Consider the following 12,773-nt stretch of genomic DNA (forward strand, 5'->3'; position numbering starts at 1 on the left):
ACAACTCCATTTGTGTATGCCTTGATCTGTACCAATATTTTCTTTTGATTAAAAATGTAGATGTTGTACATTGTGTTACCAGTCAAACCCAACTGAATAAAATGCACAGTTTACTTTTAAATAAATTTCAAGGAAAGCATCAAACTATGGGGCATGCTAAATAGTGCCAAGTCAGGGTTTCTGGAAAAGTATACAAAAATCCACTTGTATGTAGATTAAAAGCATGAATAGTTTTCCTGCAGCCACATTAAATGCCACTTTGAAATGTACATATAAGTGGGGTTTTGTTGTCCCTTCACAATATGGCCTATCTTGGCTGTAGTTGGAGTGTCTAATTAGCCTGATGCCTTTGTCAATGTTCCTGCAGACATGGAGAAGCACTTCTCAAATGTACCTGTAACGCTGACAGACCCCAGGCATTGTCGGGCAGGATCGAACCGGGGACCTCTGGAGCTTAGTGCATGAGCCTCTACTGCATGAGCTAAAAGCCAACGCACTGTTAGCTAAGGCTATTGAGCAGACTCATTTGATCTCTCTTTCTGTGGTCTCGGTGTCACTAGATAGGCCAGAACACCACACCCAGGAGGCGTGTGGGTTACACACCCACTAAGGATCATACACTGTTACTATTTTCCCTATCTGTCTGCAAAGTACATCTATATCATTTTGTAATTGGGGCGTTGCGTTTCTTTTTTTAAGCCCACTACATTCAACTGTTAATTCCTGAAGATTTCTGGCTAGCCTTGTCTTATATGATGCAAAATTCAGCCACTTTTTTTAATCTCATTACTTGAAATCCCAGACTCACCAGCCCATTCTTCTCATACACCCATCCTAAAGATCCAGCACCAGGACAGTTGTCATCTTTCTCCAAACTGCCCCAGTCCTTCTTCCACCATGTAGTTCCCAGCTCCCTTTCCAGTTAACCCATTTGCTGTCCTGGCTTTGACTGAAACTGGGGCTCCCTAAGGTCACAACAGATCCTTCTTGGCCTTTGCTGCTTCCTGCAGCTCATCTCCTGGCCCATGCTTCTTGCAGCAGCTCCATGTCAATTCTGTCAGTCCTAGCAGGTTCTCTGGAGAGTCTAGAGTGCTCCAGTTGTTTTCTGCCACCATTGGGTGTTGACTCAATTCCTCGTTCGTTTCTCTATTTGGTTTCTCATATACTGTCCCTGTCACCACCTTTCTCTTCACCGTCCTCAGAGGTATACAGATAGCCTCCTCCCTGGCTAGTTAATTTGTTACAGACTAATGGGTCAGTGGCAGAAAATTTACTCAAAACCCATTCAAATGTAGCACAGAGAAGTTTACATTCCTAACATGTTACTGTAGTGGAGGCCAAAAATAGCTTATTCTTGGCCCCGTCAGACCAGCAGAACTGGCCTGTTAGCCATTTTATAAGTGGTGGTTATGCCTAAGAAATCATCACTTGGTGTAACTAAGACAAGTTTGCCAAATACCATTTTGCCTCTAGCTTTCTCTTTTTGGGGAAGGTAACCCAGAAGATTGTGCTGGGGTAATGCTGGGTTCATCTAGAACTATCTGACTTCCTGAATCCCTGTCAGTCTAGTTCCAGTCCTAGAAATGAAGTTAACCACCTTAGCTGATGGCTACTAGTGAAGGATGAATGCCAGGTGTCTGTCCATTTTATTGGAGCTATCAGTAGTCTTTGCTATGATGTTGCTGATTTGTCTGTGTGATTTGTTGTGGGTGGATGATTTTGTTGCCCAGTTCCACGCTTTCCTTTCTGAAGGGTCTCCAAGTTCTCTTGGCTCATCTTATACAGAGTCCAGTGGGGTTCCATTCTGCCACCCCTTTGGACCATCCATCTGTCTTTCAGGTGCTCCTAGGGTGCCCATACTAGAGCAGCATGCTTGAAGACGATGCAGCATGCTCTCCTGCTCAGTGCCTGGCCAGCTTTCTGCCCTTGCAGACAGCTAGCACCTGTGAGAGTATGAGCCTGGAGCAGGAGTTATGCTCCAACGTGATTCTAGCTAGCTCCTGCACAAGGGTGAAGAGGTGACAGCAGGAACTGCATACACACCCACTGGGAGAGGCTGATAAGCCTCTGTCCCACCGCACTCACCGCTCCTCTTTCTGTGCATAGCGTTTAAATGCAATTTGTGTGCAATTCTGAAGGCAACTGGTCCCACTGATTCAAAAGGAAAAATCAAATGAATGCTGATAGATCCAATTAAGTATTCAGATGAAAGCAATGATTACTCAAATGCATCTTGAGACTTAGTGAGACGGATTCTGTGAAACGCTGGCTTTGGCCCTAAAGCTATCATGAGAACACCAGTCTCTAATGATTAACTAAAGCCTAGGCTTGGGTTACCGGTAATTGTAAGGCTTAAATGAAAAGAAATGAGCAACCTAGCTAATCTGCAGGTCCAGTACTCCACCTCTCCCCTGCCAATGTCCTGGGTAACTCCGCACCACCGCTGGCCAATTTAAATATAAAACCAAGCATTTAAATTCAGGCAAGGTATACTGACGAGAGACTTTTAGCAGATTTCTGGTCTCGTTATAATCTGTTAATTACTATGGTAACATAAGATTCTAACAGTCAGCACAACCAGGACCTTAGTCAAACTTAGGTATGCATAATAGGTGCCTAATAGCCTTGAAATCCAGAAAATATGGTCAGAGTATCAAGCATCACAATTATTATTATGTCCCCCGTTCATATTCCTTATGCATTCCTGGAAGAAAAAGCTGACAGTCGAATTTTCAGAAGGGTTCTTTTATTGAATGTATTGTTACAATAGCTTGACTTATTCGCATGCCAGGCTCATGAGTCATGATCAAGGGGACAAGAAAGGGCAGAGGGTGCTTCTAAACTCGCTGAATTCACAGCTCTCCCACCAAGGAATTATTTAAACATAAAATTATTCTAGGAACTTCTTGTAGCCACTGCCATCAAAAAGAACTCAAGTTACCACACAACAGTCTATATAGTCTTTTCCCAAGAAAGAGCATAGACATGTAGCTGTTTGCTGTACTTTGGCAAGAAGTACTTGGTGGTACTTAGAATGAAATAATTGAAATCAGAGGTGCACAAGACCTGTTAGGATTGTTCCCTGCAATCTACTTTCTAGTGTTCTGTCTCATCTTAACCTGCAATGGAGTTCCTCTACTTCCTTTGAGAGACCATTCCACAGTATGATTGATTTCGCTCTCAGGAACTTTGCCCTCATTGTTAACCTACGTATTCCTTTTTTTTAATTCCTCTCCGTCCTTAATGTTTGCATACAGCAAATATTCGTAGAATAATTGAAGGAATTTTTATATTTCATTGGAAGAAAATATGTACTAAGCATAGTAATAGCCAAGAATATTTGAATTAAGAAATTCATTTCAAGACAGGATAATGTTTTTAGAGGGTAGACTGAGGTATCCAGGCCAAAAATAGTCTCTTGGCCTGGATACCTCAGTCTACCCTCTGAAAACATTATCCTGTCTTGAAATGAATTTCTTAATTCAAATATTCTTGGCTATTACTATGTTTAGTGCATATTTTCTTCCATCTATGACATTAAGGGCAATCTGTTGCATCCCAAGGTCAAAACTTTGCAGAGGTTCCTAAGTAAGCTTTATGAGCCAAGGACAAACATCTCTCGGGTAGGGATGGTTTGGCTGTAGACCTGGTTAAAATATTTGTGCAAAATTAAGAAACATTCTAGTTTTGTCCTTACCCCCACGGGCAAGAAGAGATTGATAAGTATGCCAGAGTCCTTTAGAGAGGAACTATTGTCAGGGAATTACGAGCTCCACCAAGTGCAGGTCATGAAAGAATTTACAGAGTGACCCCGCTGATTTGCTTAAAGGAGTTGGAAGTGAAGAAGTTCCTGCACATTTATTTAGACATTTGAGTTCAATGTACTTGAGCAGCCAATGGCATCTCTCCACGATTGGCCCCTTTATACCTCTCAGATGTAAACCATGGATTCCCCCGTCCACACACACATGCAGCTAAAACTTCCACTGATGTTTTTGCTGCCATATGCCAAATTCACATCTAATCTGCTGTCTCCTGTCATCCCTCAGTCTCTTTTGATGTAACTGCTTCTAATTTCTCTTCAGAAATTCTGCTTTCAAAAAGAGGTTTTCCTTTTGATGATATCTGTGATTTTCCATGGGGAAAATATCAATAGTAAAGATTTAAGGAGTCCCATGCCCTAGCACACTACATTAAGCAATAGAATAATATACACAGTAGCAGCCGGCAAATATGCAAGGATTGCTCTCAGTAAGCATGTTCTCCAGGCCCCTCTCTACATTTAGAGACAATAAATGAGCTCGAATTTAAAGGAACTCCAATTCATTGACAATTACTTACCCAATTCAAACTGGTTGGAAAGGTTACCACAGGTCTGTCTAACTTCTTCACTGTCCCAACCCAAAGGATAGAGAGCACAGCCAGAGCCAATCAACAAGCCTATGGAGAGAAAGGAAAACAAGACTTAATACAATCCATGACCATTACCGTAACTAAGGCCTGCAGGTAAAATCAATACTTGGAATTACATGAAAGGGTCACATTAACTTCTTATCATGAGGCTACCTATGCTGGGACCACTGGCAAAGCATGTATCGCTTTCTCTACCACACCTTCTACTGTGGATATGTCTACACAGCAATGTAAGCCTAGGGTTAGTGGGACCTAAGTCAGCTAACCTGTGTCTGGGAACCTTGAGCGTCTACACTGCCTTTTAACCCTAGGTAAGGATTTTTGGACCCATGCTTGAACCTTGGGCTCTGAGGTCCACACTACAGTGCACAGACCTGAGTCAAAGTAACTGTCAGAGTGCCTAATGCCCTTCCTCCCCTGGTGTGGACACTCTAGTCCTATGAATGTGTTGCATTGTGGGAAAACTCTACTGCCCTAACTGTGACGGTGCTATTGATGGGACTCCAGTACCCATACAGAGCATGGGTACGTAAACTGCATCATTAGCTCCTTTGGTGGCTGTTTCAGTAGGCTGACTGCAGTTTGAGAAGGCTTTATGCTAGGGTGGGTAAACTTTTTGGCCTGAGGGCCACATCTGGGTATGGAAATTGTCTGGTGGGCCATGAATGTTTATGAAATTGGGAGTTGGGGTGCAGGAAGGGGTGAGGGCTCCGGCTGGGGGTGCGGGCTTTGGGGTGGGGCCAGAAATTAGGAGTTCAGAGTGTGGGAGGGGGATCAGGGCTGGGGCAGGGGGTTAGGGCGCTGGACGGGGTCAGGGGAGCAGGCTCCCGGTGGCACTTACCTCAAGCACCTCCCGGAAGCAGTGGCATGTCCTACCTCTGACTCCTATACGGAAGCATAGCCAGGCGGCTCTGCGCACTGCCCCATCAACGGGAGCTGCAGGGGCAGCATCTATGGGCCATGGTTGCCAGCCAATGGGAGATGTGGGGGCGATGCTTCGGGCAGGAGCAGCATGTGGAGCCCCCTGGCTGCCCTTGCATGTAGACGCCAGAGGCAGGCCCCTGCTGCTGCTTCCGGGAGCCGAGCAGAGACACAGCATGCATGGAGCGGGGCAAACCCCAGACCCTGCTCCCTGGCAGGAGCTCGAGGGCCAGATTAAAACATCTGAAGGGCCAGATGCTGCCCCTGCGCCGTAGTTTGCCCACCCCTGTTTTATACTAAACTACCATCTAATCTGAGAAGTGGGCACTCTGCCTCTAGGCTGAGTCACATGGGCAGGAAAATGCCCATGTGCACCTGTTCTGAGGCTCACCAGGACATCAGTCTCTAGGGCTGTCAAACTATTAAAGTGAAATTTTGCAATTCTTCATTTTTAAAATGGGACGTTCAATTAAGGTATTTGTGTTTGGTTGGGTTTTTTATTTATTTTTGTCTGTTTGTTTTGAACTTTGACATAAAATGTAGCTTTCAGAGGAAAATCACACTCTCTCTCTTTCTCTAGCACCCCTTGGGGATCCCTGCCCCCTTTTCAGCCCTGGAGCCAGAGATAAGGCTCCCTTGGAGGCTGGGGAAGTTTTGGGGCCGGCTCCCATTCATGGCCCTCACAGGGCGTGGGTGCCCCTGCACGTGCAGCCCCAGGGAGGGCAGGGAGACCTGGGAGCAAGCGACAGAGTGGAGCAGGACCAAGTGGCTGCCCTGCAGGGCTGGGAAGCGGCAGAGCCTCCATCTCAGCTTGGCATGGGGAGAGATGACCTCCAACATCCTGGCAGCCGCCTCCTGCCTGTCAGCTTTGCTCCCTGTTGCAGGCAAACTCTGTGCAGCAGCGAGGAGGAGCTGGAGCTGCAGGAGGCTGTGGGGAAGTTTCAGGCTGGCTCTCGCTTGCTGCCCTGACTCTGCATTGCTGCCCATGCGTCCCTGCACACACAGAACCCAGGGAGGGCCTGAGAGCAGAGCAGGGACTCAGCGGCTCCCTGCAGGGAGGGGGAGCAGCCAGGATGTCAGGGGTCTTCCCTCCCCCAACCATGCTGAGCCGGGAACTCTGCTGCTCCCCATCCCTGCAGGGCACCACTTAGTGCCTGCTCCACTCTTGGCCCCACACCGTGCTCCCTGGGTCTGCATGTTCAGGGGTGCCCAGGCAGCGTGCACCAAAATCTGGCTGTGCTCTTCTGACCAGGAAGTAGCTCTCTTTGCAAAACGCTTCTTCTGATCTGTCTCCACTGAAAACCCTGCAGGCTCTCTGATAGTGCCCTTGCAGACTGGTGCTCAGCAGACAATGGGTTAACGCTGACCTGAGCTGCTGCCCTTAATAGACTGCACCACAGATTGTTGCATAGAGAAGACTAAGAAAGTTGCCCCAGGGAACTCTGGGATACATCCATAGAATTTACAGGACCCAAGTCAATCCAGGGCTGTGTGCAGGCAGGAAAGCAATAGGGCTCAGACCCTAGGTCCCATCTTAACATGGGCTCGCACCCTCCAGCTCTTCATGGTCCTGGAACCCTAGGTTCAAGCCTCAGATTAACACAATTGGTGTGTGGATGCAAGGCGGATTAGGCTAGAGCCCAGGCTCTCGCCTGTGCTTACATTGCTCTGTAGACATACGCTGTCAGTCCAGTGGAAAAGAAACTCTGTAGCTAGCTTGGATTTAACTTTTCCTTTTTATGCTTCAAAACTGCTACATATTTTGTTTGGAAAATTCAGCATACGGTTAAACAGGTGCCACGTTAATCACAGCATTTAAAAGATGACTGCTTCTGATTAATTAATGCAACAATCAGTCATGCTCTATAATTGTTCCAACATGAAAAAGTAAACCAACCATCAAGCCTAACCATTCTAATCCTTCATTGCTTTTCTCGCTTTCACGTAGTCTAGGGCCAAAATAGACTGATTTAAAGTCTATGAATTCGTATCTCCGGAACCTAGAACATACGATTTTCCATGAACCATTTCGGCAAAAGCAAGTGAACTTTTGAACCTATGCTGGAAGCTTAACATTCACCTGTGCTGATTTGTCAGCCCCTCATGCCACCCAGAATGGATGTGTATTTTGTAATCGTCACAAGGCCATGATCATTGCAAAGATGTAACATTTTTATCAAACTTTCTTCTCCGCTGTTGCTGCCCCTGCTGCTGAAAGGGCAGCGTCTAACTCAGAGGTGGGCAGCCTGTGGGCTGCATCCAGCCCGGGGGACTGTCCTACCCGGCCCCTGAGTTCCTGGCCCGGGAGGCTAGCCCCCAGCCCCTCCCCTGCTGTTCCCCGTCCCCTGCAGCCTCAGCTCACTGTGCCGCCAACGCAATGCTCTGGGCTGCGAGCTCCTGGGGCAGCACAACTGCAGAGCCGGGCCTGACCCGGTGGTGCTCTGTGCTGCACGGTGAGGCTGCCTGTCCTGGTGCAGCCGTGCTGCCAGCCACCGGTACTCCAGGCAGTGCGGTAAGCGGAGAGGGGTTGGATAGAGGGCAGGGGAGGCCGGGGGTGTGGATAGGGGTCGGGGTGGTCAGAGGGTGGGGAATAGGGAGGTTGGATGGGGCAGGAGGTCCAGGGGGTGGTCAGGGGATGTGTGTGGGGTGGTGGTGGATGGGGCGGGGGTCCCAGGGTGGCCAGAAGTAGGGGTCGGATAGGGGGCGGGGGCCAGGTCATGCCTGGCTGTTTGGGGAGGCACAGCCTCCCCTAACCAGCCCTCTATGCAATTTCAGAAACACGATGCGGCCCTCAGGCCAAAAAGTTTGCCTGCCCCTGGTCTAGCTAGTGATGGTGAACTTTTGGTTGCAGCTTTACAAGGGGAGACTCTACAGGGCATTTAAAAATATACTGCATAGTTTTATTTTTTAACTTCATTTTGATAATGGCCTTGTAGAAGCTTGATAATTATTACGACTTACATAAACCCAGGGGCACATGGCACTTTGCAGATTTATAGGTCAACAAGATCATTACAGAGCTTGCAATCTAGAGGTGTAATCATGTCTTTTACCTAGCGCATGGAGCACTGGGCCAAGATTAAGAAGACCTGGGTTCTATTCCCAGCTCTGCCACTGGCTTGCTGGGTGACCGTGGGCAAGTCACTCGCCCTTCCGCTGCCTCAGTTTCCTCATCTGTGAAGTGAAGATACTGATACTGATCCCCTTTAGAAAGCACTTTGAGATCTACCGATGAAAAGTGCTATATAAGTGCTAGGTATTATTAATATATAGGCATTGGCTCCTGTTGGGGCAGTGCAGAGCTATACTAATTCACGGGAAGCTCTGGGAGGAACTCTCACTCAGGATCCCCTTGGAGTTATTTGTCTATCTAGGAGGTACTTGTTTCATCACATAACCCTAGCATCTGAGCTCCTCGGAATGTAGCCTTACAACACCCCTGGGAGATAAGGAAAGAGTGTTATCCTCATTTTACAGCTGGGGAACTGAGGTATGAAGTGACTTGCCCAAGAACGCACAGGAAGTTTGGGATAGAACCAGGATCTCCTGAATCCCAGTTTCATGCCTTAGCTCCAAGACCCTCTTTCCTCCCCTTAGGGCAAATGATCAGAAAAGCAGTCAGGTTTGCTAATCAGGTTACTTTGTCTCAGCTAACTCCTGAGACTACGTCACATCCATGAGCCCAGAGCTCCATTACTTCCTGTGAGGTGGGTACAGAGGGACACAGCTGCTGTAGCCTTCCTAGCTTGCCCTCTGTGAAGTGCCATGATACTTCCTGTGGCACACGAGGAGTGAAATCCTGGCCCCACTGAAGTCAGTGGAAATTTTACTTTGGACATCACCTGGGCCAGGATTTCACACTAGGAGGGAGCAGTACCTGTGCTGAAAAAAACACATAAGCTGCAGTTGTACCTGGCCACTGCTCAGGGCACAAAGTTTCTTGAGTCTTTCCATCCTCTTGCATAAACCTGGGGCAGCCAGGCACAAAGGCCCTAAATAAGGCACATCGTCATAAACAAAGGACGACAATAGATGATGGAGGTGGGGTAGAGGAGGCAATAGACAATAAAGGGGGAGGACAGTCCGCACTGTTGGAACATAAGCATTCAGATCACGTGTGACCCACGGTTATGGGCCAAATTCAGCTCTGGTGCATGCAGGCACAGTTTTACTGGTATCAATGGAGATGCATCTGTTTACAACAGGGCTGAATTTGGCCCTTTGTGTTTTTCTTTCTTTCACTGTCGTTCCAGATTTTTATTTGTAAGTTTTGTGCTGTTGTTTTTAAACAATTATATCAGGTGTGAGAGAGGGAGTGGTTAGCATGGGCAGGAGATTAACAAAGGAAGGGGAGGGGTGTTCTAAGGTAAGATCTGAAGGAAAAAAAGGTGGTTCTTTGGTACCTAGGAGAAGGGAGGCTGTTCTGGGGATATGGGACAGTCTGGAAAAAAAAAGTCACAGAATGATGAGCGGAAGAAGGAAACAAAGGACTAGAACATCAGTCATGTTCTGGTGCTGTTGAAGCAATGACTAAAACATCATCAGGGGTATGTGATGGGGGAGAGCTGGGCAGAACCTGGAATAAGGAGTTTGAACAGAAAGCGCTAGGGAGCAAGTGAAGGGCCTAGAAGAGGGGAAGACATAGTTGGGGGAACAAGAGAAGCAATTTTCTCTTCCTGACCATTTTTTTTTTTTTTAAAACTTCAACTTTAATAGTGGGAGCATAAAATTAACCTAGTTTTGTTTGCTTCCTCCAACATATAGTAGCGGATAAGCTCAGCATATCACATGAGCCTGCCCCCGCTGCCCCAGGCAGCCTGCTCTAGGGATATTGTTTGATATTTATCCAAGGCTGCAGAGCTAGCAGGAGCAGGTAGACTGACATAAACAATAGCCACTTTGAATTATGTTCTCAGTCAATTTTAAACATGTAGTGAGTAGAGGTTGTTCCCCAAGCAGTCACAGTCGTAATGTAGGCCCAAACAGGGCCTCTCAGACTAGGACTGAATATTTACAACATATATAAAAGTTTAGAGACAAAGGTCTTCCAATCATTTTGTAACATTTATGGCCTGATTGCCAAAGGTTCTGAGCAGCCATAGCTGTGAGTGAGGTCAATGAAAGCACCTCACCTCTCAAAAAACAGATAGCTACAAGAGACTGGGAAAGCACCAAGATACTAAAGAAAGCCCTAAGCAGCAAAATGGGTCCTGGGAATTTCTCCTCCTTCAAAACTCCTTCCATTCAAAGCCAGCTCAGCATCCTGGCATTCAAGTGAAAGGAATATTAACATAACAATGTTATTCCTGCCAAGAATGCATAACAAACTGTTAGACAGCCCTTGCCAGTTACTCTCATCAGGTGGTAAAAACGTACAGGCTGCCTGTTAAACTCATAAAGGGCTGTTTGTTTCCAGTTCAATTTAGGTTTTGTTTCGTTGACAGTGTTTTTTCCACAAATACTGCTCCAAACATTTCCCACCCACCCCCTTTTATAGGCCAACCTTTTCCGAACGTCCTGTTCTGAGTATTCTCTCCAACCGCACATTTGGATACTGTGACTCTGTGCCTTTGGGGAGCTAATGTTTTTTCCTCACCCAGATTTCCCCACATAACTTAACTGCAACACGGAGGGTGGGGGAATGGCTTTCTCTGGAGGGTCACCTAGATATCATTCTCTACTGGCCAGATGGGAATACTATATAAGCGGTGCTGCCAGCTTTCTGTATCAACAGCATTCACAAATATTTTATATTTGCAAAATTCTCACGGACCAGTGACCTAGAAAACGACACTCCTAGCTCAGCTACAGAAAGCTGACTATTGAAGTGTCCGCTCTGGAACATACTATCATTTTATATATTACATATTTTTATATATTACAATTGAGAGACAAAACAAAGTTAACCAGTATATATATATTAATAAATATATGCATATATATATATATATATATAAATTAATTTCTTAACTTTATTTTGTCTCTCAATTGTAGTAGCTTCCTAGAAGGAAGAATATTGCCTATTAATTTTGAGCTTATGCCGTTCCTAATGAAGTCGATGGCAAAGGACCCAGGATTGGGTCTTTTTGTCCTTGAGTTGACAAGGATTATGTTTTGCTGGATGCCTAATACAGCAAAAGCCCAAATGGGCTTCTTTTTGTCTGTTTTTTGTCTCTGCACAACATGTTGGACATCATGTGCATGGCTATAAGACAGGTATTGCAGAGCACCAGGCAGAACTCATTTATTGACTTTGGTGTGATGGCTTTTAATTCCTCTGACAGAGCAGTGGATTTAAATAAACCTTACATCTGTAGCCTAAGGGACATTCCAGGGCAAGCAAGCCGCATTTCTGAGCCTACACAAGTCCACAGCAACCTTTTAAAATATTCCCAGGCTATCTGTATTCTACTCCTGGGTCTGTCACAGACCCCTTTGTGACACTAATTTCTTCACTTCAGCCTCCTTACCTGTAAAATGAGGATAATAATTCTAGTTTATATTACAGGCATGTTGTGAATCTAAAATAATGATGTTTGTAAAATATTTTGGGATCCTCAGATAGATAGGGCTATACAAGTTCAAAGTTTTATTTGTTTATTATTATTATTATAAATGTGTCAAAACACCTCCCATATATTCATTAGAAAAAAGGGACATATTCTGTTCTCAGATACTGCATGTATCTCTCACTAAAGTATTTAACGTCCCCATTTGTATATCTGAGGGCCCAGTGTGGCTCATAGTATGCGGATATCTCTCTCCTCAGTTTTCCTGGTATAAGTTTTTTGAGTCAGCTACTGTCATTTACTATGTGTTTGTAAATTACCTACACAAAAGTACACTGACCTAGATGAGACCACTAGCAATATAAATGAATAATATAATTAATACCGCTTCTGTGTTTCAGCTTCCTTTTTGGTTCTTTCAACAAACTAGAAAATTCTGGGGCCTGGCAGAGTCAAAACATCACAAATCAAAAGAAGCATCTTGCCATGGCGAAGGACTACACAGTCAAAGGCATTGGGTCTGGTTCTGTTCTCAGTTACTTATGTAAATCTGGAGGAATTCTATTGAACTTAATGGGAAGAAAACACCATGAAGCCAGTGTGAGATCAGAAACAAAGCCCATCATGTACACGCAGTACTTGTAATCTGGTACTAATTGATAAAAAATCTAAGGTATGGCTGGCATGACCCTTGAAATGTTAAGCTGCTCCAAAGGACGTGCAGTAGGAGCAAGCAGTGCTCTTGCAAATGATTGCACCGTGTTAAATAGTTCACATTTTCCAATAACTAACCCGTTGCACTGATTTCTGATTCTTACTATTTTTGTCACCCAGGAACTAATAAGCCAAAATGAAAATGGCAAATAATTGTGTGAAGACCAGATCAACTCCCCATTCCAAAGAGACACAGCTCTCCCCCACTCCCAGTGA

At 45.6% G+C, this 12,773-nt stretch overlaps 1 protein-coding gene across 5 annotated transcripts in view; it reads right to left on the reverse strand.

The window, feature by feature from the left end:
- The window catches only part of LHFPL6 (LHFPL tetraspan subfamily member 6), a 249,540-nt gene that overhangs the window by 46,117 nt on the left and 190,650 nt on the right, over positions 1 to 12,773 (reverse strand). For all 5 annotated transcript variants that reach the window (XR_012158734.1, XR_012158732.1, XM_073342600.1 and 2 more), the window contains exon 3: positions 4,342 to 4,440. Coding sequence is in view for 3 of the 5 variants with exons in the window: in XM_073342600.1 (XP_073198701.1) it covers positions 4,342 to 4,440 (99 nt within the window). In the remaining 2 variants the exon portion in view is untranslated. The remainder of the gene's footprint in view (positions 1 to 4,341; positions 4,441 to 12,773) is intronic.

This window comes from Lepidochelys kempii, chromosome 1 (genome assembly GCF_965140265.1).
Source record: "Lepidochelys kempii isolate rLepKem1 chromosome 1, rLepKem1.hap2, whole genome shotgun sequence".
Lineage (NCBI taxonomy): Eukaryota > Metazoa > Chordata > Testudines > Cheloniidae > Lepidochelys > Lepidochelys kempii.